General features: G+C 37.4%; 2 protein-coding genes across 5 annotated transcripts in view; both read right to left on the bottom strand.

Moving 5' to 3' along the window:
* LOC113095427 (cdc42-interacting protein 4 homolog) overlaps nucleotides 1–9,668 on the bottom strand; it is a 28,326-nt gene extending 18,658 nt beyond the window's left edge. The window contains exons 1-2 of the mRNA XM_026260954.1: nucleotides 9,574–9,668; nucleotides 7,568–7,622 (exon numbers count right to left, since the gene is read on the bottom strand). Coding sequence (XP_026116739.1) covers nucleotides 7,568–7,622; nucleotides 9,574–9,668 — 150 coding nt within the window. The remainder of the gene's footprint in view (nucleotides 1–7,567; nucleotides 7,623–9,573) is intronic.
* LOC113095417 (hemicentin-1-like) lies at nucleotides 9,609–27,912 on the bottom strand. 4 transcript variants are annotated; one of them, XR_003288338.1, is made up of 18 exons: nucleotides 27,792–27,912; nucleotides 23,333–23,602; nucleotides 22,898–23,227; nucleotides 22,536–22,775; nucleotides 22,214–22,441; nucleotides 20,053–20,292; nucleotides 19,732–19,959; nucleotides 17,936–18,175; nucleotides 17,615–17,842; nucleotides 16,423–16,662; nucleotides 16,100–16,327; nucleotides 14,303–14,542; nucleotides 13,982–14,209; nucleotides 12,791–13,030; nucleotides 12,469–12,696; nucleotides 11,276–11,515; nucleotides 10,951–11,178; nucleotides 10,609–10,864 (listed from the first exon to the last, which is right to left on the bottom strand). XR_003288338.1 is itself a non-coding variant. In XM_026260940.1 (17 exons), the coding sequence occupies exons 1-17, from the start codon at nucleotides 27,859–27,861 to the stop codon at nucleotides 10,370–10,372; spliced, it is 3,879 nt and encodes a 1,292-aa protein (XP_026116725.1). In that variant the 5' UTR covers nucleotides 27,862–27,912; the 3' UTR covers nucleotides 9,609–10,369. The 4 variants fall into 4 exon arrangements, 3 of the variants coding, with proteins under 3 accessions (XP_026116725.1, XP_026116727.1, XP_026116726.1); XM_026260940.1 differs by lacking the exons at nucleotides 10,951–11,178; nucleotides 11,276–11,515 and adding an exon at nucleotides 9,609–10,512 and having other exon boundaries at nucleotides 10,607–10,864; XM_026260942.1 differs by lacking the exons at nucleotides 10,951–11,178; nucleotides 11,276–11,515; nucleotides 12,791–13,030; nucleotides 13,982–14,209 and adding an exon at nucleotides 9,609–10,512 and having other exon boundaries at nucleotides 10,607–10,864.
* Nucleotides 27,913–27,955: the final 43 nt, after the last annotated feature.

Below are 27,955 nucleotides of genomic sequence, written 5' to 3'. Positions count from 1 at the left end.
AATCATTTTTGACATAAAAGAAAAGTTGATAATTTTGACCCATACAGTGTATTATTGGCTATTGCTACATGTACATATACCCATGCTACTTATGACTGGTTTAGTGCTCCAGGGTCACAAATAACTATAGGGAGGCATAATGCTTTCATCGTGTTGATTTTCACCATGCCATACATACTCTAAAACGGAGTATTTTAATTCATTACATTTACATAGTGCTTTTCTAGGCACTCAATGTGCTCTACATTGCGAGGGGGGGTCTCCTCGTCCACCACCAGTGTGCAGCACCCACCTGGACGATGTGACAGCAGCCATAGTGCACCACTACGACCACCATACACCAGCTTATTGGTGGAGAGGAGACTGTGATGAAGCCAATCAGCAGATATGGGGATTGTTAGGAGGCCATGATAATCAGAGGCCAATGGGTGAATTTGCCCAGGATGCTGAGGTCACACCTCTTTTCGAAAGAGATCCTGGGATTGTCTCATCTGAAGGATGGTGCGGTTGACATTTCCATTTTTTGCTTGGTTGGAAGAGCTCATTTTTCTCTGTTTCTGCGATGGGATCTGCATCCGGAGTAGACACTTATTCGGTAATGCAATACATCAAGGTAATGAATATGCACAGTATTGTTCAAAATACTGTGAATAATTCTCGATTACAAATTATTCCGATTTTTTTTAATTGGAATGCATTTTAAGAATATTTTCCCTATCAACTGGTCACACTTGCACAACAGCACTGTATGCTGTGTGAAAGACACGTGCGCTCTCTGATGTAAACAAACACGGATGAGAAGCGCTTGACGGAGCGTGTGAGACGCTCTGGATGAAAGCACATTCACTCTGACAGCAGATGATGCTGAACAGCAGAAATGCAGGCGTTACTCTGGAAAACCCATCAACAAAGCTACTACTTTCTAAAAACAGATTTAAATGGTTTAAACCATTGATACATATATATTGTTTAAACAGCCATTCCGATTTTTGTATTCGCAGTGGTGACAGCACCAAATACTTTATAATAATAATACTAAAACTTGATAGGCTATTTATTTTGTTTTTACATTTTAATCTGGATTACAACATGCCATAGATATTTAAGCTACATCTAGACTATCAATTAACATGAGTTAAGTCATTAGTTAACATAAACTACCAATAAAACATTCATTAATCTTAGGTAATTCCAATATTTAATTACACCTTGTTAAAATCAAAAGGTACAAGTGTTACTTCATGACCTAACAGTTGTATTCCTTTAAACAAAGATTAATAACTTCAGTAGCAAATGTATCTATTGCTCATTATTAATTGTTAATGCATTAAATAAGGTTTATTAATGAGATCACATTGTAAACTGCTATTGTTCTTTTAATTCGTTTGCGCTTTAATTTGTGTGAAAAAATTTCACTTTATACATTTTTAGTGCATTACTTTATTGTATGTAAATTTCAGTTCTTTCTGTTATATGAAAAAAGTCAAACCTGTTATTAGTTTATAACAATATTTTTTATCAATACCGTGATAAAAGCATTAGCAATTACAATAACAACATGAAAATTTCATACCATCATATGTCTAATCCCTAAGGTAACTAGGAATTACACCAGCTTCAGTCTGGATCTGAGATGACCGAACACAACAGAAGAGATCATGACGATCAAATTTTGGTAGTCTAATCGCAACATATAAAAATGGTTATTAATAGTGTTCACTGTCATTAACTAAATGCATGAAGAACGTGTAGAAACGTTCATTTTCTGTGAAACTGCTTTACAACCACTTGTATCGTGAAAATCACTATATTGTGGAATACACTTGTAAGTTACTTTCCTCAGTACTCCAGGTGTATTCCACAATGTAGAAAACATTAAACTATTTATTTGTACACAAATAAACATCAATTGAATTGAAAATGGATTGAATGTGCAGAGCTGTCAATGTCACAGAAACTATAGTATAGTATTTAATAACCCTTTTAAAAAAGCTGGTCTGAACAGACATGGCAGCCAAAAAAGGGAACAAAAACACTCCTGAGATGTTGAAACTGCAAAACAGCTAAAGTGAGCAAAAAAAAAATAAAAAATGGGCAAACCACAGAGATTTGGTCAGTTAGGGGCCTAAAGAGTAATCATCATTTTGAGCTTTTTGGTTCCAGGTAGTTTACTTATAACATCTTCCTGATCTTTTTTTTAAAAGATACAATCTACTTTTCAATCTACTTTACCTTCACTAGATGATTCTGCAGAAATTACTGTTTAAAAATATAAATTTATATTACACGTAGTCTCTTACTATTTACTATGAGCCAGCAAATGCTGCATGCATAATAATTTAAAAATAGAACTAGCACAATGCTTTTTAAAATAGATTTAGATTAAAGATACCATCACATGACATTTCAACATCTGAAAAGGTTTCCATTAGTATCAATGAGCATGCATTGACTGTGCTTTTGAAAATGAAAATGTGATCATGAAGATGTTGCACCAAGACTCATACAGGGCAAGTAGTTTCAAGTTTGACTAACCTCAAACACTGGTCAGTGTTCTGCATGACATATTTAGAGCAGAAAGCTTGCATCAGATTGTGTAAAGTGATGGCCTGGCCATACTTGCTTCCTCACTGGAATCAATCAAACTAATTTGAGAACAGAAAATGTAAAAAGAGGAAGAGCAGACAGCACATAGAAGAGAATTGCAGTTTCTACAGAAACAGCTAGACTTAACGCCCATAAACAATCAAATTGTAACATTAAATGCTTGTTTTTTCTTTTTAATGTTTTTACATGCACTGATGGTCAAAAGTTAGAAATTACTAAGAGTCTATATGCTTACCAAGGCTGCATTTACTAAATATTAAATGTTTTCTGTTTTAAAATGTTATTAAATGAATTTTTTTCCTGTGTTTATTATTCTTTCTATCTTTTTAATCTTACCTCAAACATTTAAATGGTAGTGTGTCACAACATTTTTCCACCAAGATAATAAATAGCCAAAAATCATCAGGATGTTATGCCAAAATCATCAGGATGTTAAGTAAGGGATCATGATCCATGAAGATATTTTGTAAATGTCATACCGTAAATCTATCAAAGATTAATTTTTGATTAGTAATTTACATTGCTCAGAACTTAATTTGGACAACTTTGAAGGGGTCATATGATGCTTTTTTAAAGATCATTATTTTGTGTATTTGGTGTAATAGAATATGTTGACATGCTTTAATGTTAAAAAAAAAAAACACATTATTTTTCAAATACTGTACATTATTGTAGGTCCTCTATGCCCCGCCTCTCTCAAACACGACTTTTCTACAAAGCCCTCCTTCTGACAAGCACAGTCTGCTCTGATTGGCCAACTGACCCAGTGCATTGTGATTGGCTGAACACCACAAGCGCTCGTCGGAAATGTAACGCCCCTTTTTCCATAATCGCATGCTTCAGCTTTCAAAATAAATGTAAAGACAGTAAATAATGTCCTTAGTTTTACCATCAGTTCAAGTCTGAAAGGGGAACCGAGTCACGTGACAGACACAGTGATGAAGCTCCTATGTGTTTGCAGTAAGTAGCTGATTCAGAAGTGCCAAATTGTTGTAGTAAAGTCAGAGCCACTGTGAAGAGAATTTTTTTTTTTTTTTTAAATCTCATCATATGACCCCTTTAACAGCAATTTTCAATATTGAGATTTTTTTGCATCCTCCAATTCCAGATTTTCAAATAGTTGTATCTCGGCCAAATATGCTATCCTGTCCTAACAAACAATACATCAATGGAAAGCTGATCTCTTCAGCTTTCAGATGATGTATACATTTTAATTTAAAAAACACTGACCCTCATGACTTGGTTTTGTGGTCCAGGGTCAATAATACTAATGTCATGCCATCTGTAATGATGATGTCAGTCACGTGAAAGGGCCATTACATCTGCCCACACAGAGAACATCCCAGAGATTCCCTGCCTGTCCACAACCTTTGACCCTATAAAGTTATCTGTAGGAGGCAGGGGGTTCCTCAAGGCTTTAAACTCATCCTGCCACAAGCTTTTGAGCAGGCAGTACACAGGAAGTGGAAGTCTTCTCTACTTCCTGCTGTATTTCAGTGCTGCTCAACAAAAATATGAATATCACATGCTATTTCCTAAAACACGGCCAAAACATAAACAGACCTAGGGACTAACTTGTCAAACCTTTGACAGCATTTTCCCAAAAGAACAAAAATATTTGAAACGGTCCACTTTGGCTTTATTTTTCCCTTTTCCCAGATCCTTATTTGGTGGGGCAGTGAGTTACATTTCAAGTACGGGCCTGACCATTTGAGAGTGCTGATATCTTAAAACATCCCCCCACCCCAGTGTTACCTCCATCGGCCTGGACCTAGATGTGCATTTTAAAGTGGAAAGGAGGGAGGTGCCTTTGGGATGACATTCCTAACAAGCCAGGCCATGTCCTGACTCCACCTACTCCTCCTCTCTCCTCAAAATGGAGTCCATTAATATAGAACAAGAGAAGAATTCCCTACCCCCTCACAACCCACTCACTCACAAAAATACAGTGCTTTTCAACTTCATTCAAAACAAAGCCTCAAGAGGCAGCTGTTTATGTCAAGGATAATCACAAGCTATAAGCTTCTGTTTGTATGCAAATATTTATACATCAAATTTGTACAGAAAATGTTTCTGTTGACAAACCAGAATGTCAATGCGGTTAAAAAAATAATTTTTTGTTTTCTTTTAATATAACCATAATCATAATCTTATTCTCAACTTTAATAAAAACGTTAAAAAAAATCAACATCAGATAATTACAGCACATCATACACAACTGTGACGTATATTTAAAATGGCATTTGAGATATTTTATTTATTAACTTATTAATAATTTCCAAATAATAATAAATTTAATGCATTAATTTTTGCATTACAGTAGGCTACTGAGGATTTAGAGGCTTTGATTAGTTTATTACAAAGAAAATAATCTAAATAAGGCAAAATCTTCTACATGTGATTTCTTATATAATTTATGTATAACCAAGACATTTCTTAATTGTTTGCATGAAACTCACATGAATAAATTAAGTGTTCAAGGGTTAGTTCAACCAATTGGTTTCATTTTGTCATCATTTACTACTAACCATCGTCTATTCAAATTCCTAAGATTTTTGGAAATTTGGGGATTTAAAAAAATATTTATCATTGTTGTCTGTCCATTGAAAGAAGTGTTCATTTTGTCAGCTATTTTCATTTCAGTCTTCAAGACTTCAATTTTAGTCTAGGACTAGGCTGAAGCCTTGTCTGTGAAACGGGGGTAAAAGACTAAAATATTTTAGTCTAGTTTTAGTCAATGAAAACTTGACATTTAGCAATAAGATTATTATTAATTGACTGTACAACAGTATTAATTTTGGCAGCCATTTTTAATTATTTAGTCTTACTCAAATGTACATTTTAGACTAACTTGTCCCGTTTTTTTTTTTTTTTAATTCAAAGAAATGTATGAGCAATTTAATCTGATAAGCAAAAAACTAATAGGTTTGTAATGGTTTTTTAGTTGAACTAACCATTTAATGTAGTTTATCCACCAAAACAGCTTCCGATTAGATTTGAATCAGCGGTGACTTCAATCCAACTTTACACTAACTGTGCTATCATCACAATCTTAAAACCAACAGAGATCCCCTTTGAAAACATCCACTGAAGCTATAAAAACAGTCCTGGGCATAATTTACAGCAGGGTTTCTCTTATCTGTAGCACTGTATTCAGCCCAGTCTTGACCCCTCCCTTGTACTTTTCCACCATCATTAACTCCTCCTCCCCATAATGCAAAGCTATTCTCCCAGTCTGTCCAGAGTACCAGTCTACAACCTCCCAGATACAGCGAAATGCCACTGTCCTTCGTCATGCTCTAATGACTTAATAAGGAGTCTGCTGTGCAGCATTTCTCAACACGTGCCAAACGAATTTAAACAAACACTAAAACCAACAAAAATTAGCCACTCTCTCATCAGTAAACGGAAATCTTGAGCTGTCAAAAATAGCTAGGGGATTAACAGCACACGAATGGACAGATGCCATAGTGTAGCCATGGGAATGCCACTTTAATGACTAACCCAAACAAAACCAATTAGGTGAGACATTGCTCAGAGTGACGATAAACCAATGTTAGACCTTGTGAGAATCGTCGCACGCACTTTCCGCCAGGAATGCCTAAAGCGTCTACACCTGAGAAATAAGTCCTCACCAACCCCAGCTTTCACTTCTGTTTACTACCAAGCTGAAACTTCTGTGATTTCCCAGGCTCGCAGTGGAGTCCTTCAAAAAGCACAGAAAAGGGAAACTTTCTAGTGAGGCAGAACACCAAAATAAACAGTGAGGTGGACTGGATGATGCGTTTTTATAAAATTAGGGCAAAACTAATTAGGCTGGTGCAGTAGAAGATGGAAAGAGGGACAGAGCGGACAGAGGCCTAGGGGGAGCGACAGCAACGAGGTCAAACAATCTCCACCCACTTCAGCGCAGCGCTCCATTTACACACTGCAGGCTTGTAAAATCTGCCTTTAGTCAAAAGAGATGGGAACCTCTGTGCAGATGGGATGTTATGGGATGGCGGTCAGGGCAATGGGGTGACAAACAGGAAGGATGAAGTACAGGTGGTGATGATGATGCAATCAGAAACTTGCACTCGCTCCATTTCTCTAACACAGTTCTACATTTGTCAAAGTGCTTGGAGTGACACAGTGTTGCGTAATTGCTGGAGATAATTTTGGACAAAAATGACCAACCTGATGTCACTAAATAAAAAGCATCAATTATTTGTCAGCTGTCATTGATAAGCAGGGTCGGCTTATAAAACTCTCCCAAATGATCTACAGAATACACTGAAACCAAACAACAGGATTTGTAACATAAATTCTCAAACAAGCAGCTAGCACTTCTCATTAGCAATAAGCCTGTCTTAGAAGGTAAACAAAGCCAAAGCACCTTTCCAAAGCAGCCTGAGACCTAAAAAAAACACAACAACAACAAAACTAAACACATAATCGTGATATTCATGTCAAAATATGTTGGTTATAACTTTACCCCACTTATACGTAATTAAACAAGCAACAAAACAACTCCCCCAAAATGAAAATACATTTAGCAAATACTGAAAAAATGATAGATAGATAGATAGATAGATAGATAGATAGATAGATAGATAGATAGATAGATAGATAGAGAGTTCATTAACAGTTCAGTATTTAACGCTGACTTTAGACGGATACAATGATTACGGTTAACGGTGATACTGTTTTTGCTATGATTCTTCTCAACTTTGAGTTTAAACGAATGTACATTAAACGTGGCAATGAATCTAATTAAATTGTAACAACTTCGAGAAATTAGGCCATAAATATGTTTAACAATTTGCCAGATAGTCTTTTGATGCATTTATACTCTTCCAGGTTGGTCATAAATCACGCTAATTTACGCAGTTGAGACGGTGTTGGATCGCATTGCATCGGTTAAATTCTTGGGAACAGAAGGATGAAATATAAACCATAAAAGTCTATCCTCCGAACTTACCCAAAGCTCAGTGCCCCAGTCATGTTCAGCTCTCCTAGCGCTCCCCTCTATTGGGCTGAAAAGTTATCCCAAGTTACAAGAGTAACAGATGTTCAAAACAGGATCAAAGGCAGCGAGTCATTTCTTTCCCCACATTCACGCGCAACGCTGAACAAATCGCGAACGTCACGGATCTCCAGCGCCAGCTACTTTGCGGTGGCACAAATACTTGCGTCGCAAAGCGAGAGAAGGATCAACTGGATTTCATTGCCGCGTCACTCCAAGATCCCTAATTCTTAAAGGAGCCGCCGGATCCAGTTTCAAGCTCTAAGATCTGTCTGTCTGCAGAAGTGAGAAAGACTTCAGAGAACTTCAGAAACAGAGAGGAAGGACATGACCTTTATTCAATTATTAACACCGCACGGGAACAATCGTTAACAATGCTTCTAAAAACATAGGTCCTGTAAACATTTGTTCACTGATTAACATGCATTTTATAAGGAAACAAACTTTTTTCTTTTCACATATTTAACTACATTTGATAATCTCTCAAGACAGACTCTTAGAAGAGATTGAACCTTTAGAGTAAAAAAAAAAAAAGAACTTTAAAGTGTAAAAATGAACTTCTAGCTAACAAAAAGGTTCAACGTTTAACTTAAAGGTACTATAATGATCCACTGGTTATTTGGCAGTTATTTTTGAAACTTTGTTGTGGTAAAGGGTTCATATTAGAACAAGGTTCTTTCAGGAACCTTTTCTAAGATGTACTGTGATGACTAGACAGAGTACAGTTAGAACACCTTTTTCTTGTTACATTAGTAAATTGCTATTTAATTTACTATTACTATTTTTAAATTACTTATTTAATTTTATTTAGTTAATTGTGGTGTCAGATGCAGTTGTGGTGGCCTCCATCAGTTTAACCAAAATGTTTAGGCCTTGAGTTGATACAATGTGTTGCGTCTGTATCTCACTTATTTCTAAATTGCACAATAATCTTTAGTGCACCATGTTGTTGTCAAATTTTAGAACACAAATGAAATATCATAAAAATCAATATTCAGTTTTAGATTCATAAATGAACAAGAAGCTATTCTGTGTTAAATTGAGTGAAGTGAAATTCTTACCCCTAAAAATAGACTTTGTTCAATAGTTTTCATATTTTACAGCCGTACATCCTTTAAATTTTCCCCATACCACATTCAACCTTTAAAGCTCAGGGAGCCTACTTATTCAGCTCAGAACATGACAAGTGACAAAAGCAAATTATTTTAAATGAATCTGGTTGGAAAAACACCTTTTAGACATGATCAGGTTGGGCACGTTTATATTATTGAGGAACACCATTATGTAATTCTGTAACACTTCTACATATCTGAATCATATCTATGTGTTGTGTAAGGTTTCATCAGCAACATTATTTATCTTTATTTTTTCTTTCTTTCTTTTTTATTATTATTATTACTATTATTATAATGTTGTTTAAAACTTTATGACTTAATTTTTTTCTGTGAAAGAATTTTTTTTTAACAATGTCACTGAAAATCACTGACAAGTTGTTTTGGACACCAGTTATTTTAATTATATGGACAATATCTTATTTTGTTTTCTGCAGAAGAAAAAGTTATACAGGTTTGGAACAACATCAGGCAGAGTAAATGACAACAAAATATCCCTTTAATGAGGTCATATACTTTTGATAACAATTTTGTATATTTACAATAATATATTTATTATAAAAATGTAAAGTAAGGTAAGTATAATTAAGGGATTCTTACAACCAAAACATTCATAATTTAGATTTTAATGACCACTTGCCACCCTCTCTATTAGTTTACACTGCCTCATCTTTCTTTTCAACACCTCGATTACATTGTGATAGGTTTGTTACTGACTTATTTTTTTAATCTTTCTTTTATTATTATAATAACAATAAATGACTACTCTCCACTACTAAATATTGTTATAGTATAATATTATTTTCTCCTTGTTTAGGAACCACATACACCCAACCCTGTGCTGTTTACAAAAGGAAGTGCCTTTGATGCAGAGTCTCTTTAGAAATAATGATGGAAGGGGAGGAGGAGTTCTGTGAAACAGATGATGAGAACACAGCTCTCATCCTCAACAATGAATATGCTTCAAAGTTGAGAGACACCCTGACGTTCACTGAAAACTGTTTAATGTATCATAATGCCGACACCAGTATGCCACCCACAATTGCCTTTTTTTTTTTTTTGGATTAGATTAATATATATGTATATAAATGTATGATATTGATAGTTTCTTTCTTTCTTTCTTTCTTTCTTTCTTTCTTTCTTTCTTTCTTTATGTGTTTGTTGTTTTGTTTGCAATACATATTTATGTATTAAACAGTTTATGGACACTCATGATGTTCTGTTTATTTAGTCAAATTATATTAGTAATGTATAAAATTAATAATAATAATTTTAAATGTTATTGCTATCTAGACAAATGTTCAAGAAGGAACGATGAGGGTCATTACTGCCTCTTTAATCGAAGGTTCCAATTAGAACCTTTTCAAAAAGTTTCAAAAATGTAAATGTAAATTTATAGAATACCCCCACAGTTTTTAAAATGTTCTTCTAAGAGTGATACTGTACAGCAAATAACCATAACCAACATACCGCAAAACATTTTGTTGTCATGTGACAAGATAACTTACAGGTTACACCACAGACATTTATAGAATGTGTTTATTTATTGTAACCTCAATGATGTTCCCAATATTTTGTCTTTTTTCAATTTTAAGCATATTCAACCTATTAAAACAAGATAAAACTCACTAAAGGCTCCCATTGCTTAACGGCTGCATTTCTGAAGTATGCCTATTTCATAATGTCCACTTGATTTTCTCCTCCTCCATATTACGACCACTAAAATGATGATTACAGCAAGCAGTGCAAATACCACTACAACAATTAGAATGTAGTTGGGAAAGACATCTAAAAAGGAAAAAGCAGAAGAAGAAAAATCAGTAATGTATCACGCAATTAAAGAAAATCATTAAATATCATATCGTATTGTTTTCAGACTCACAGTCCAAAGCTTTTATCTCCACTATGAAGGTCTTGTCATTGCGTCCAAATTTATTCGTGGCACTGCATGTGTAAACTCCAGCACTGGTAGACGTGGCTCTCTCAATGTTAAAGTGGCGCCCCCCAGTGGAAATGTTCCTATTTTTGAAGCTCCACCACACCTCAGGTTCAGGGTTACCAGTGGTGTTGCACTCTAGCGTTATATTGCTGCCTTCTTCCATAACAAATTTCTCTTGGCTGTCATAAAACACTGGGGCATCTATGTTAAAGTAGAAGTTGTTTTTTTGTTAATTCATTGCCAAAGGTTGTTAAAAAAATATAGATTGTAGAGCATTTGTTTCTTACGTAGGATCTTGATGGTGAATGTAGAATTACTAGTTCCGTGTTGGTTATGTGCAGTTAATTGATACAAGCCACTATCATTCCAATTGGCATAAAGTCATGCTGGATAATTTTCCCATTTTTGTAGAGGAAATATTCAGGCTTTGGTAATCCATCGGCTATGCAAGGAAGTTTGAAGAGTGTTTTTTTCTTTTACTTCATAGCTCTTGTTGCAGTTCAGTTCTGGAGGATCTATTTTGGTGGGAAAAACAATCAACTTAAAGACACAATCAGAGACACAAAACATCAGGTTTTAATGCAGAAGTTCCTGAAAATCTCAGACACTTACACTCGACTGTTATGTTCATGAAACAACTGACATTATTCAGGTCATTCCTGGCAATGATTTCATATAGGCCAGAATCATATCTGGTAAGAGGCATAGAGGAATTGACAGGTGATGATTTGTGTCTCCAGGAGATGTCTGGATGAGGGTTACCCTCAACAGAATATAAATTTAAAGGATATGAATCCAATGAGGTCCCTGTCAATGGTGACCAGTCTCTACAAAACTTTATTATTGGAGCATCTGGAAAAGAAGAACAGATAAAGATTAGAACAACATATTTATTTGTTGGCATTCTGAGAGATTTTCACTAACAGCGTTGGGCATTGAGTGCAGCTAGTTCTCCTCTCACTTTAGGAAGTCATTATGCTGAGACCTTCACTCTTAGAGTTCCACACTCCGGTGGGTAAGTCTATGATGATTGGAGCTTGAGCCTCCCCGCAAAGCCTAGCGTTTCACTAGCAGGGATGCTGTTCCTTGAGTCTTGACATGTAACTGTTACCTGGGCACTAAACCCTCAGCATGGCGGCTTTGGTATTTTGTTCCCCTAACCTACAGTCCACCTACATTCCCTTGCAGAATACCTTCAAACCATTCAAAACACCGTAGTTACCACATCTATATTGTTAGGATTTCTGTGCCTGCTCTTCTGTCCAGGCACCACCAGAGGTCACTAGCCACCACATGGACACTCTTACACTTGACCACTACTGACGCTCACAACACACAGACTGTTACGTATGACCTCAAACTACATTTCCCATCAGCCACTCCCCTAATGAAACTCTCACCTGATCACACATCTGCAGCCAATCAACTCAAGCTACTTTAGTTTTGGACTTTAGCCCACTCAACGCAGAGTATTGTATAGCTGGTAGGCTATTACACTTCTGGTGTAGCTATTCTGCTTAGCCATTGTCAGTGTTCTTAGCCCAGCCTTGCCTGTCTTCCCCTGTTTTGATTCTTGCTCAGATACTTTGGATTTAACCCTTTGCTTGCTTCTCAAAAAAAACAAAAGAAATAAACAGAACTGCACAAATAACTATGAACTCCCTCCCTAGATGATTTGTTGGATTCTAGCTGTCAAACTAATTTAAAAATTTGTATTTATTTTTTTAAGACAGAAGCTGTTTTTTTGTTAATTCATTGCCAAAGGTTGTTAAATAAATATAGATTGTAGAGCATTTGTTTCTTACGTAGGATCTTGATGGTGAATGTAGAATTACTAGTTCCGTGTTGGTTATGTGCAGTTAATTGATACAAGCCACTATCATTCCAATTGGGATAAAAGTCATGCTGGATAATTTTCCCATTTTTGTAGAGGAAATATTCAGGCTTTGGTAATCCATCGGCTAAGCAAGGAAGTTTGAAGAGTGTTTTATTTCTTACTTCATAGCTCTTGTTGCAGTTCAGTTCTGGAGGATCTATTTTGGGGGAAAAACAATCAACTTAAAGACACAATCAGAGACAAAACATCAGGTTTTAATGCAGAAGTTCCTGAAAATCTCAGACACTTACACTCGACTGTTATGTTCATGAAACAACTGACATTATTCAGGTCATTCCTGGCAATGATTTCATATAGGCCAGAATCATATCTGGTAAGAGGCATAGAGGAACGGACAGGTGATGATTTGTGTCTCCAGGAGATGTCTGGATGAGGGTTACCCTCAACAGAATATAAATTTAAAGGATATGAATCCAATGAGGTCCCTGTCAATGGTGACCAGTCTCTACAAAACTGAATTATTGGAGCATCTGGAAAAGAAGAACAGAGAAAGATAAGAACAACATATTTATTTGTTGGCATTCTGAGAGATTTTCACTAACGGCCTTGGGCATTGAGTGCAGCTAGTTCTCCTCTCACTTTAGGAAGTCATTATGCTGAGACCTCCACTCTTAGAGTTCCACAATCCGGTGGGTAAGTCTATGATATTTGGAGCTTGAGCCTCCCCGCAAAGCCTAGCGTTTCACTAGCAGGGATGCTGTTCCTTGAGTCTTGACATGTAACTGTTACCTGGGCACTAAACCCTCAGCATGGCGGCTTTGGTATTTTGTTCCCCTAACCTACAGTCCACCTACATTCCCTTGCAGAATACCTTCAAACCATTCAAAACACCGTAGTTACCACATCTATATTGTTAGGATTTCTGTGCCTGCTCTTCTGTCCGGGTACCACCAGAGGTCACTAGCCACCACATGGACACTCTTACACTTGACCACTACTGACGCTCACAACACACAGACTGTTACGTATGACCTCAAACTACATTCCCATCAGCCACTCCCCTAATGAAACTCTCACCTGATCACACATCTGCAGCCAATCAACTCAAGCTACTTTAGTTTTGGACTTTAGCCCACTAAACGCAGAGTATTGTATAGCTGGTAGGCTATTACACTTCTGGTGTAGCTATTCTGCTTAGCCATTGTCAGTGTTCTTAGCCCAGCCTTGCCTGTCTTCCCCTGTTTTGATTCTTGCTCGGATACTTTGGATTTAACCCTTTGCTTGCTTCTCAAAAAAACAAAAGAAATAAACAGAACTGCAAAAATAACTATGAACTCCCTCCCTAGATGATTTGTTGGATTCTAGCTGTCAAACTAATTTAAAAATTTGTATTTATATTTTTAAAACAGAAGCTGTTTTTTTGTTAATTCATTGCCAAAGGTTGTTAAATAAATATAGATTGTAGAGCATTTGTCTCTTACGTAGGATCTTGATGGTGAATGTAGAATTACTAGTTCCGTGTTGGTTATGTGCAGTTAATTGATACAAGCCACTATCATTCCAGTTGGGATAAAAGTCATGCTGGATAATTTTTCCATTTTTGTAGAGGAAATATTCAGGCTTTGGTAATCCATCGACTATGCAAGGAAGTTTGAAGGGTGTTTTTTCTTTTACTTCATAGCTCTTGTTGCAGTTCAGTTCTGGAGGATCTATTTGGGGGGAAAACAATCAACTTAAAGACACAATCAGAGACAAAACATCAGGTTTTAATGCAGAAGTTCCTGAAAAACTCAGACACTTACACTCAACTGTTATGTTCATGAAACAACTGACATTATTCAGGTCATTCCTGGCAATGATTTCATATAGGCCAGAATCATATCTGGTAAGAGGCATAGAGGAACGGACAGGTGATGATTTGTGTCTCCAGGAGATGTTTGGACGAGGGTTACCCTCAACAGAATATACATTTAAAGGATACGAATCCAATGAGGTCCCTGTCAATGGTGACCAGTCTCTACAAAACTGAATTATTGGAGCATCTGGAAAAGAAGAACAGATAAAGATTAGAACAACATATTTAATGGGTGGCATTCTGAGATTTTCACTAACTGCCTTGGGTTTTTTTAGTGCAGCTGGTTCTCCTCTCACTTTAGGAAGTCATTATGCTGAGACCTCCACTCTTAAGAGCTCCTAAACTAGGATTGAGTGTTGTTAGGCTTCCTCTTGCTAAAGAGAGCTATTCTGCTGAATCCTCCGCTCTTAGAGCTCCACTTAGACAGTATTTTAGAACGTAGTCTCGCCAGCAGTCTAGAGTGTGATCAGGTCTCCTCTCGCTCCATAGAGTCGTCATGCTGAAGCCTCCACTCTTAAGAGTTTCTCTACTAGAGCTGATTATTGTTGGCTTTCTCTCATTTAAGAGAGTCGTCCTGCTGAAGCCTCCGCTCCCCAGAGGTCTGTCATTTGCAGTGAAATGATTTTGTAGGTGCTTTCTTTGAGCCTCACTAACTTCCTCTGGCATTGAGTGTAACTAGGTCTCCTATCATTTTTGGTAGTCGTCAAGCTGAGACCTCCACTCTTAAGAGCTCCCCTACCAAGGTTGTGTGTTGTTAGGTTTGCTCTGATTTTAGAGAGTAGTCCTACAGAAGCCTCCACTCCCCAGAGCTCTGCTAAAGCAGTAATATGAGTTGTAAGCTCTTTCTTTTTGAGCCTCAGTAACTGCCTTTGGCTCTGAGTGTAGCTAGGTCTCATCTCACTTTAGGAAGTCATTATGCTGAGACCTTCACTCTTAGAGTTCCACACTCCGGTGGGTAAGTCTATGATGATTGGAGCTTGAGCCTCCCCGCAAAGCCTAGCGTTTCACTAGCAGGGATGCTGTTCCTTGAGTCTTGACATGTAACTGTTACCTGGGCACTTAACCCTCAGCATGGCGGCTTTGGTATTTTGTTCCCCTAACCTACAGTCCACCTACATTCCCTTGCAGAATACCTTCAAACCATTCAAAACACCGTAGTTACCACATCTATATTGTTAGGATTTCTGTGCCTGCTCTTCTGTCCAGGCACCACCAGAGGTCACTAGCCACCACATGGACACTCTTACACTTGACCACTACTGACGCTCACAACACACAGACTGTTACGTATGACCTCAAACTACATTTCCCATCAGCCACTCCCCTAATGAAACTCTCACCTGATCACACATCTGCAGCCAATCAACTCAAGCTACTTTAGTTTTGGACTTTAGCCCACTCAACGCAGAGTATTGTATAGCTGGTAGGCTATTACACTTCTGGTGTAGCTATTCTGCTTAGCCATTGTCAGCGTTCTTAGCCCAGCCTTGCCTGTCTTCCCCTGTTTTGATTCTTGCTCAGATACTTTGGATTTAACCCTTTGCTTGCTTCTCAAAAAAAACAAAAGAAATAAACAGAACTGCACAAATAACTATGAACTCCCTCCCTAGATGATTTGTTGGATTCTAGCTGTCAAACTAATTTAAAAATTTGTATTTATTTTTTTAAGACAGAAGCTGTTTTTTGTTAATTCATTGCCAAAGGTTGTTAAATAAATATAGATTGTAGAGCATTTGTTTCTTACGTAGGATCTTGATGGTGAATGTAGAATTACTAGTTCCGTGTTTGTTATGTGCAGTTAATTGATACAAGCCACTATCATTCCAATTGGGATAAAAGTCATGCTGGATAATTTTCCCATTTTTGTAGAGGAAATATTCAGGCTTTGGTAATCCATCGACTATGCAAGGAAGTTTGAAGAGTGTTTTATTTCTTACTTCATAGCTCTTGTTGCAGTTCAGTTCTGGAGGATCTATTTTGGGGGAAAAACAATCAACTTAAAGACACAATCAGAGACAAAACATCAGGTTTTAATGCAGAAGTTCCCTGAAAAACTCAGACACTTACACTCAACTGTTATGTTCATGAAACAACTGACATTATTCAGGTCATTCCTGGCAATGATTTCATATAGGCCAGAATCATATCTGGTAAGAGGCATAGAGGAATTGACAGGTGATGATTTGTGTCTCCAGGAGATGTCTGGATGAGGGTTACCCTCAACAGAATATAAATTTAAAGGATATGAATCCAATGAGGTCCCTGTCAATGGTGACCAGTCTCTACAAAACTGAATTATTGGAGCATCTGGAAAAGAAGAACAGAGAAAGATAAGAACAACATATTTATTTGTTGGCATTCTGAGAGATTTTCACTAACGGCCTTGGGCATTGAGTGCAGCTAGTTCTCCTCTCACTTTAGGAAGTCATTATGCTGAGACCTTCACTCTTAGAGTTCCACAATCCGGTGGGTAAGTCTATGATGATTGGAGCTTGAGCCTCCCCGCAAAGCCTAGCGTTTCACTAGCAGGGATGCTGTTCCTTGAGTCTTGACATGTAACTGTTACCTGGGCACTAAACCCTCAGCATGGCGGCTTTGGTATTTTGTTCCCCTAACCTACAGTCCACCTACATTCCCTTGCAGAATACCTTCAAACCATTCAAAACACCGTAGTTACCACATCTATATTGTTAGGATTTCTGTGCCTGCTCTTCTGTCCGGGTACCACCAGAGGTCACTAGCCACCACATGGACACTCTTACACTTGACCACTACTGACGCTCACAACACACAGACTGTTACGTATGACCTCAAACTACATTTCCCATCAGCCACTCCCCTAATGAAACTCTCACCTGATCACACATCTGCAGCCAATCAACTCAAGCTACTTTAGTTTTGGACTTTAGCCCACTAAACGCAGAGTATTGTATAGCTGGTAGGCTATTACACTTCTGGTGTAGCTATTCTGCTTAGCCATTGTCAGTGTTCTTAGCCCAGCCTTGCCTGTCTTCCCCTGTTTTGATTCTTGCTCGGATACTTTGGATTTAACCCTTTGCTTGCTTCTCAAAAAAACAAAAGAAATAAACAGAACTGCAAAAATAACTATGAACTCCCTCCCTAGATGATTTGTTGGATTCTAGCTGTCAAACTAATTTAAAAATTTGTATTTATATTTTTAAAACAGAAGCTGTTTTTTTGTTAATTCATTGCCAAAGGTTGTTAAATAAATATAGATTGTAGAGCATTTGTCTCTTACGTAGGATCTTGATGGTGAATGTAGAATTACTAGTTCCGTGTTGGTTATGTGCAGTTAATTGATACAAGCCACTATCATTCCAATTGGGATAAAAGTCATGCTGGATAATTTTTCCATTTTTGTAGAGGAAATATTCAGGCTTTGGTAATCCATCGACTATGCAAGGAAGTTTGAAGGGTGTTTTTTCTTTTACTTCATAGCTCTTGTTGCAGTTCAGTTCTGGAGGATCTATTTGGGGGGAAAACAATCAACTTAAAGACACAATCAGAGACAAAACATCAGGTTTTAATGCAGAAGTTCCTGAAAAACTCAGACACTTACACTCAACTGTTATGTTCATGAAACAACTGACATTATTCAGGTCATTCCTGGCAATGATTTCATATAGGCCAGAATCATATCTGGTAAGAGGCATAGAGGAACGGACAGGTGATGATTTGTGTCTCCAGGAGATGTCTGGATGAGGGTTACCCTCAACAGAATATACATTTAAAGGATACGAATCCAATGAGGTCCCTGTCAATGGTGACCAGTCTCTACAAAACTGAATTATTGGAGCATCTGGAAAAGAAGAACAGATAAAGATTAGAACAACATATTTAATGGGTGGCATTCTGAGATTTTCACTAACGGCCTTGGGCTTTGAGTGCAGCTGGTTCTCCTCTCACTTTAGGAAGTCATTATGCTGAGACCTCCACTCTTAAGAGCTCCTAAACTAGGATTGAGTGTTGTTAGGCTTCCTCTTGCTAAAGAGAGCTATTCTGCTGAATCCTCCGCTCTTTAGAGCTCCACTTAGACAGTATTTTAGAACGTAGTCTCGCCAGCAGTCTAGAGTGTGATCAGGTCTCCTCTCGCTCCATAGAGTCGTCATGCTGAAGCCTCCACTCTTAAGAGTTTCTCTACTAGAGCTGATTATTGTTGGCTTTCTCTCATTTAAGAGAGTCGTCCTGCTGAAGCCTCCGCTCCCCAGAGGTCCGTCATTGGCAGTGAAATGATTTTGTAGGTGCTTTCTTTGAGCCTCACTAACTTCCTCGGGCACTGAGTGTAACTAGGTCTCCTATCATTTTAGGATGTCATCATGCTGAGACCTCCACTCTTAAGAGCTTCCCTACCAAGGTTGTGTGTTGTTAGGTTTGCTCTGATTTTAGAGAGTAGTCCTACAGAAGCCTCCACTCCCCAGAGCTCTGCTAAAGCAGTAATATGAGTTGTAAGCTCTTTCTTTTTGAGCCTCAGTAACTGCCTTTGGCACTGAGTGTAGCTAGGTCTCATCTCACTTTAGGAAGTCATTATGCTGAGACCTTCACTCTTAGAGTTCCACACTCCGGTGGGTAAGTCTATGATGATTGGAGCTTGAGCCTCCCCGCAAAGCCTAGCGTTTCACTAGCAGGGATGCTGTTCCTTGAGTCTTGACATGTAACTGTTACCTGGGCACTTAACCCTCAGCATGGCGGCTTTGGTATTTTGTTCCCCTAACCTACAGTCCACCTACATTCCCTTGCAGAATACCTTCAAACCATTCAAAACACCGTAGTTACCACATCTATATTGTTAGGATTTCTGTGCCTGCTCTTCTGTCCAGGCACCACCAGAGGTCACTAGCCACCACATGGACACTCTTACACTTGACCACTACTGACGCTCACAACACACAGACTGTTACGTATGACCTCAAACTACATTTCCCATCAGCCACTCCCCTAATGAAACTCTCACCTGATCACACATCTGCAGCCAATCAGCTCAAGCTACTTTAGTTTTGGACTTTAGCCCACTAAACGCAGAGTATTGTATAGCTGGTAGGCTATTACACTTCTGGTGTAGCTATTCTGCTTAGCCATTGTCAGCGTTCTTAGCCCAGCCTTGCCTGTCTTCCCCTGTTTTGATTCTTGCTCAGATACTTTGGATTTAACCCTTTGCTTGCTTCTCAAAAAAACAAAAGAAATAAACAGAACTGCAAAAATAACTATGAACTCCCTCCCTAGATGATTTGTTGGATTCTAGCTGTCAAACTAATTTAAAAATTTGTATTTATTTTTTTAAGACAGAAGCTGTTTTTTTGTTAATTCATTGCCAAAGGTTTTTAAATAAATATAGATTGTAGAGCATTTGTCTCTTACGTAGGATCTTGATGGTGAATGTAGAATTACTAGTTCCGTGTTGGTTATGTGCAGTTAATTGATACAAGCCACTATCATTCCAATTGGGATAAAAGTCATGCTGGATAATTTTCCCATTTTTGTAGAGGAAATATTCAGGCTTTGGTAATCCATCGGCTAAGCAAGGAAGTTTGAAGAGTGTTTTTTCTTTTACTTCATAGCTCTTGTTGCAGTTCAGTTCTGGAGGATCTATTTGGGGGGAAAACAATCAACTTAAAGACACAATCAGAGACAAAACATCAGGTTTTAATGCAGAAGTTCCTGAAAAACTCAGACACTTACACTCAACTGTTATGTTCATGAAACAACTGACATTATTCAGGTCATTCCTGGCAATGATTTCATATAGGCCAGAATCATATCTGGTAAGAAACATAGAGGAATTGACAGGTGATGATTTGTGTCTCCAGGAGATGTCTGGATGAGGGTTACCCTCAACAGAATATAAATTTAAAGGATATGAATCCAATGAGGTCCCTGTCAATGGTGACCAGTCTCTACAAAACTGAATTATTGGAGCATCTGGAAAAGAAGAACAGATAAAGATAAGAACAACATATTTAATGGGTGGCATTCTGAGAGATTTTCACTAGCAGCCTTGGGCATTGAGTGCTGGTTCTCCTCTCACTTTAGGGAGTTGTTATGCTATCGTTCTAGAGAGTCGTCTTGCTGAGGTCTCCACTCTTAAGAGTTTCTCTACTAGAGCTGACTATTGTTGGCTTTCTCTCATTTAAGAGAGTCGTCCTGCTGAAGCCTCTGCTCTTCAGAGGTCCGCCATTTGCATTGTAATGTTTTTGTAGGTGCTTTCTTTGAGCCTCACTAACTACCTCGGGCACTGAGTGTAACTAGGTCTCCTATCATTTTTGGTAGTCGTCAAGCTGAAACCTCCACTCTTAAGAGCTCCCCTACCAAGGTTGTGTGTTGTTAGGTTTGCTGTCATTTTAGAGAGTCGTCCTACAGAAGCCTCCACTCCCCAGAGCTCTGCTTAAGCAGTAATATGAGTTGTAAGTTGTAAGCTTCACTAACTGCCTTTGGGACTGAGTGTAGCTAGGACTCATCTCACTTAGGGAGTCATTATGCTGAGACCTTCACTCTTAGAGTTCCACACTCCGGTGGGTAAGTTAGTCTATGACGATTGGAGCTTGAGCCTCCCATACAGCCTAGCGTTTCAATAGCAGGGATGCTGTTCCTTGAGTCTTGACATGGAATCTCATGTTGGTTTTAAATTATTTGCAAGTTGTCTGAGCATTACAGCCAAACTAATTTCCAGATTATAAAGACAAAGCCTTTCAAGGTAAAAAAAAAAAAAAAAAAACAGATATTTGGGCCAAAGATAAAAATCTTTGTTCTTATTTTTAAATAACAAAGATAAAAGAATGACAGATACACATTACAACTATACATAATATACAAATAAAACAAATTTTCAGATACAATAGGTGTATTTAGCAGGAGCATTCAAGAAATTCAATGAACAAATCTAAAAATAAAACACTATATAAATTATATATGATTCCTAAAGCAACTGTACATTTCTTCAGTCAAGAGCAGTGAGGGATTTTTCTCTTTGGGTTTTCTTGTTTTATTTACATGAAATAGTTCACCCAAAAATCAAACTTCTGTCAGCTGTCTGTCAATTCTGTCATAGTGTTTTATTTTTATATCACCATTTATTCACTCAAAGTGGTTTTAAACCTGAATGAGTTACTTTCTTCTTCTGATCATAATGCTATTTTGAGGAACGTGGAAAACCAAACAGTTGCCGGTCCACACTGACTTCCAGAGTATTTTTTGCTACTATCATATTCAATGTGGACCAGCAACTGTTTGGTTACCCACATTCTTTAAAATAAAAATCTTATTTTGTGTTCAGCACAAGAAAGAAATGAATACAGGTTTGGGACAACGTGACAGTGAGTAAATAATGACAGAAATTAAATTTTGGTGTGATCTATTCTTTGACAGCAATGACAGTAGGCTGCATGTTTATTAGGCCTACTGTCCCTTTAAGACCTGCACGCATCTGATATACAGGCATATATAATTTTTTTCTCTCAACGGCATACTTTCATTTTAGATATAACCAACTGAGTCTACATGTAAACTTTGTGTGTTTTGACAGTTTTAGCGCAAAAGACAACTCTTGTCAATAATCACCGCTGAGGTAACACTGCTGTGAATGTATGTGGCGTTGTACAGATGACGGAGGCGCCAGAACTGCAGCTGATAATGTGCGCTGTAGCATGATATTACGATATTTCCTCAAAACCAGATCGTGGATTTTTATCGTCCGCGATCAAAAATAACCATATCACACACCCTTATGTCAAACTAATTTAAAATGTATTAAAAAAAGAAAAAAAAAGGAAAAGACATAAATTGTCTTTGTTAATTCATTGCCAAAGGTTAGAGAAATATAGATTGTAGAGCATTTGTCTCTTACGTAGGATCTTGATGGTGAATGTAGAATTACTAGTTCCGTGTTTGTTATGTGCAGTTAATTGATACAAGCCACTATCATTCCAATTGGGATAAAAGTCATGCTGGATAATTTTCCCATTTTTGTAGAGGAAATATTCAGGCTTTGGTAATCCATCGGCTTTGCAAGGAAGTTTGAAGGGTGTTTTTTCTTTTACTTCATAGCTCTTGTTGCAGTTCAGTTCTGGAGGATCTATTTTGGGGGGAAAACAATCAACTTAAAGACACAATCAGAGACAAAACATCAGGTTTTAATGCAGAAGTTCCTGAAAAACTCAGACACTTACACTCGACTGTTATGTTCATGAAACAACTGACATTATTCAGGTCATTCCTGGCAATGATTTCATATAGGCCAGAATCATATCTGGTAAGAGGCATAGAGGAACGGACAGGTGATGATTTGTGTCTCCAGGAGATGTTTGGATGAGGGTTACCTTCAACAGAATATAAATTTAAAGGATATGAATCCAATGAGGTCCCTGTCAATGGTGACCAGTCTCTACAAAACTGAATTATTGGAGCATCTGGAAAAGAAGAACAGAGAAAGATTAGAACAACATATTTAATGGTTGGCATTCTGAGAGATTTTTGTTGTTGTTGTTTCTTCACATGTGTGGAGCCATTAAACAATATTTTGTACACTAACAATATACAGTAATGCTGAGAGGTTTTGATGAATTTTTAGGGGGAGGTTGAGGTCCTTCTGCTCCCAGATCCAGCTCTGCTTCACACCAGTATTGAGCTCCATCATCATCTCTGTCTGGACGGATCAGGAGTGTGACAGTTTTATTCTCTGGAGTCTCGATGGTGTCACTGAAGGTGGTTTGATTCAGCAGAGTCTGATTTTTGTACCATTTGACAGTGAGATACTGAACAGGAGCCACATCATGAACGTCACACTGGAGCTCATACTGCTGTCCCTCTTTCATTGGTCCTCTGTGATTCACAGTGCTGATGGACACACTGTCTGGAGTCTCTGTGGAGGAAGATTTACACACTCTAAGATCTGCTGTGATGAATGTACATTTGTTAGATATTTCTGAGAATGAACAGGAAAAATATCAGTAACTGAGAAACTCACTGTAAACAGTGACTGGGAGCTTTACTAGACACTGACTACTATCACCTATTTTATATTTTAGGTTTATGTAGCAGTATGGATTTATGTCCCATTCTGTCAGGTTTATCACTCTCCATGTGATCAGATTCAGTTTTTTGGTCATAGGCACTCCTCCCTCACTGGCTTCCCATCCCATCCCTTTATGGGCGACTGAATTGTTACAGGTAACTTCAACAGAACCGCCGTATCTCACAACAGCTCTCTGTGGGTCGAGCTGAAGAGGACATTCGTCTACAGAACAGAATGAGATAAAATCATGAGACAGGGCAGTGGAATAAAAAATAAATAAATGATGTATTCCTCATTCCTTAGGAGTCCCACTTCTGATCACTGGCAGTAAAAACAGACAGAACACAATAAGCATAACATTTTTATTAAATGAATAAACTGTATTTTGTTTCAGTGATATTTGTAGTAATTTGAGGGAATCAATCTATCTATCCCTACAAAAATATGCTCTTTTGTACAGTAAAGGCCCTTATATACGATATATTCTTCGTTTCGTGGCAAAAAGAAGTTCGAAAAGGCTGAGCGATTGTATAATGTTCACTGATTCTACCTTCTCTCTTTTCTATTTCATTCTTTTCATTTGAACTGAGTTGGCTACACATGCTTACATTCATAAATTTAAACGTTATTTCTAATTTATTTCATAAATTTAAGTTGTAAATGTTACAGACATATTATCATGGAACTGTTCAGTCTATTATTAATTTTTATTTCCACTTTTATCCAAGGAGACAGAACTATTTGCAGTGCATTTATCATTGGGACAATATTCATACAATACTATAACCTAGAAATAATTTAAAAGGGGTCACTTGCAAGTCGCAACATCTGATTCAACTATTATGCTAATTAACAGAGTGGTGGTTTCAGACATTACACACTGTAAAAACTAATCTATAGAATTTACCCAATAAATGTGAGGTAACAATTTGCATCGACTTTGGTGGGGTAGATTTAATCCCATATATTGATTATAAACTATCTGAAGTAAAAAGCTATTAAATGCTTGCATAAATTGGGTAACAATACCTCACATTTATGTATATATTCAACAGCTACTTACTTAAAAAAATTATTTTTGTGTTGTGATGCTCACGCTGATTCTTGATGTCTGTGTTTCTAAACATAATAATTCTTTCTTTATGTAGAACTAACTTTTAAAAACATGTCATATTATGCCAAAAAATGCTGGACCACTATAATGGTAACACACAAATTGTGATTTTCTAGTTTGGTGAGTCTGCTTGTTAACATCAGATGTCTTCAATAATGGTCAATCATGACCCAATTAATTTCTTAATTATCTCATTAACTTCAACTCTGCTTCAGTGTTACTTTTAACACTGCTTCAGTGTTTATATGAGTCCACACTCAATCAAAAACGCGGGCTGACGCATGCGCAATTTAAAGCAAAAAAAACCTCACGGTTTGGGGGTATATTTTACTGCATTTTTCTATGTGATGGTTCTTACTGTTGATGAATGGGTAGCATATGTAGAATTTACCCATTACTTTAGAATTTGTTGGCTGGCTGCAATAATCATGTACATTTTATATGGTTTCCACAGATTATATTTACAACTCTCCAAAATCACTTTTTTTCAGTGCAGTGACGCACTCGTACTGACTCTTATTCTGCAAGAATGAAAGAGCCGTGCTGAAGGTGGAGCCATTCTCAGACATGTCTCATGACATGTTTCATGTATGCCTTGAGCATAGCAGATAATCAATTTTAAAATATATGAAATATAAGTGACGTAAAGATTGCTTTCAGTTTGTAATGGTAATACAATCTCCTACCAGCCGCTCCCTGTATTAATTTCAGCGTAGTAGGATGTGCACGCCGATGTAAAAATTCACTACCATTAGCAAATAATAAATTAAAAACTGACCATGAAAACAGCATTGTCCAGTCAAGATGTTAAACAGATTATCTTTTTATTAAGTTCAAGGGGATACTTATATGTTTGGATTGGTTGGAAATATGTTATTTAAATAGTCATCACATCATACGTACAAACATGGGGACGCCAGAGTTGCACTTGTCTCAAATTCAAAGCTAAAATGCAGTGTCAGCAAAAAAATTTTGCCAAATGCATGACAGAACTGTTTGCACTGAACTATGCTTTTAGGGTTTCCGCGGGTCCTTAAAAAGTCTTTGGTTAAATTGTTTCAATTTAAGGCCATGTAAACTCTCAAATTATACATAAAGTCATAATTATTAGAGGTCTTAAATTTGGGTACAGAAAGACAAAAATAGCAGTATAGATTAGTATGCAGATTAAACTTCAGAATGCTGAATTTTAATATGATTTCACTGAATAAACTTCAGGCGCGCTGATTTGTACCACCATTCCTGGGGAAACTGCTATATTTCTGCAGTTTCGAAAGTGAAAATTGCTGGCAGAGAACGAATTAGCTTTTTCAATAAGCCCATCTGCTTCTATTGTTACATATTTTTAAATGTGAACCAGTGCTTCAACAGAAAGCTAATGCATTATAAAAATCTAAACAATTAAGACACTAAGATATATTTATGTATTTTAATATAATAACTGTCTAATTACAGCCTCATTGTTTAAATAAATATATTCATTTATACTTCCCTTTTCTTAAAAAAAATAGTTTAAAGGCTGAAATATGAAGTGCAGGTCTTAAAAGCTCTTACATTTTATTTAAAAAATCCTGCAGTTACCCAGTTATTTCATGTTACCATTTGGAATAATTATTTATTTATTTATTTTTAATAAGCCCTTTTTAACTGTCCTCTTATGATGTTTTGAGAATATTCTGTAATAAAATAGAGGACCTCTGTACATTTATTTGTTGAAAATTTACAAACAATGCAAATGAAATGTTTATTTGTTGGGGTAATGTGGGCCCCATTATGGGCTTGCACCCGGGATCCACATTGGGGCAAGCCGTGGAAGCCCAGACGTACTAAAAGTGGGACCTGTAAGGGTACTGCATGGGTCTTAGTTGGGTAATTCATGTCAGACCCATCTGTGCCCCACCTGCCCAAATGGGTCTAAAGTGAGTTTGCACCCAGGATCCAGCCTGCAACCTTTCTGAGAGTCCACTAATCAGCATAATTCAACACAGCATTAACTTTGACCTATTTCGATGTTTTTTGGGAAGTTACATATTTGCAGGACCCATATATGCATTCCCAGATCAAACCCAACCGGCCATCCCCACTCAGCCCATAAATATGCCATGCAGGACCCATATATGCATTCCCAGTTCAAACCCATGCCCACTTGGACCATAAATATACCATTCAAGACCCATATATGTTCCCAGATCAAACCCATGCCCACTTGGCCCATGCCTGTCCCTTATGGGGCCCATGTAATCAGCTCATATGGGCTTCCTATGTGGGACTCATACTACAAAACCTACATTGGACCCGCTGATTTCACCCAGCCAAAGCCCATGCCCACAAGTAACCATGGAACCTGTATTTAACCCATTGGGACCCACATGTCATTGAATGGTCTTAATGGTGAAAAGTTGATGATTTGTAGTGGAAATAATTAGAATTTCTGTGATGGTTTCTATTGTTTTTGTCAGCCGGGTCATGATAAGTTTTGTGATGTTATCTGGCATAAATGCGACAGAATTGCTGTAATATTGTGAGATAGTAGTAGGACTATTTGGGATAAATTCCAGGGCTGTTTTTCACTACCAATCCATCCCTGTACATAGCTGATCCTGAACCATAAAAAACATTAATGACCAGTCATGTGATTTGTTGCTATTATTTTGCCAGACCTGCTAGTAAGCATCCACCCTTGCAGAATACCTTCAAACCATTCAAAACAACATGCAAAAAAATCAATATTGAGTTTCTTAAAAAGCTTTCATACATGAAATGATCTCATTCATATATTCTCACCCTATGTACAGTAGGGAAACATACTTCAGTGTCTTTAACATTTGGGCGTTGTAAGTGTGAAAACTACTTGACACACTGTCTACATGTGCTGTAGATTCTGTCCAGAGACTAACACTTACCACACCGTAATAACATTTCAAAAGTCACAACTTTGACAAATAAAAAGTTAATGGTCTCTGGCTTTAGAAATGAAGATCACTTGTCAAATAAAATCAGAAAGAACACTTTGCAAACTCTGATAGCTTTAACACACTTAATTATTTGTAAATGAACATGGAAGTCTAACCACATCACATTCAACACCATCAAAACAGCTTCAGTGTTAGTAGAAATAGGGCTAAAGAAAGAAAGAAAGATATTACAAATAATAATAATAATTAATAAACAACTGCAAAAAATAACAATGAACTCCCTCCCTGGATGATTTGCTGGGTTACTAACTGTCAAACTAATTAAAAAGTTGAAAGGATCCACAGAAAGACAACCTGTACAGACAGAATGAGGAGAACTTACCACCATGAGAAAGGCTGATCAGCAAGAGACTTATCAACAGCTGAAGCAGAAGCATTGTGAAGCAAGCCATGAGCAATGATGCCAGTAATGCCTGAGATGGATGATAGATGCAAAGTCTCCTTTGGTGTTGTTTGTGAAAAGGATTTATTTTCTCTTAATAGCGA

This window comes from Carassius auratus, unplaced genomic scaffold, assembly GCF_003368295.1.
Source record: "Carassius auratus strain Wakin unplaced genomic scaffold, ASM336829v1 scaf_tig00215723, whole genome shotgun sequence".
NCBI lineage: Eukaryota > Metazoa > Chordata > Actinopteri > Cypriniformes > Cyprinidae > Carassius > Carassius auratus.
Note: the sequence above shows the minus strand (reverse complement) of the source record. Positions and strands in the feature narration are given on the sequence as shown.

What these genes read in the sequence shown, in the direction of transcription:
- LOC113095417 (XM_026260940.1), bottom strand. Translation starts at nt 27,861, where the DNA reads ATGGCTTGCTTCACAATGCTTCTGCTTCAGCTGTTGATAAGTCTCTTG. An exon ending in TCTCAGCATTACTGTATATT is followed by an intron (nt 22,776 to 22,897) that starts GTTAGTGTACAA and finishes CTTCTTTTCCAG; the next exon opens with ATGCTCCAATAATTCAGTTT. An exon ending in GGAGATAAAAGCTTTGGACT is followed by an intron (nt 10,513 to 10,606) that starts GTGAGTCTGAAA and finishes TTTCCTTTTTAG; the next exon opens with ATGTCTTTCCCAACTACATT.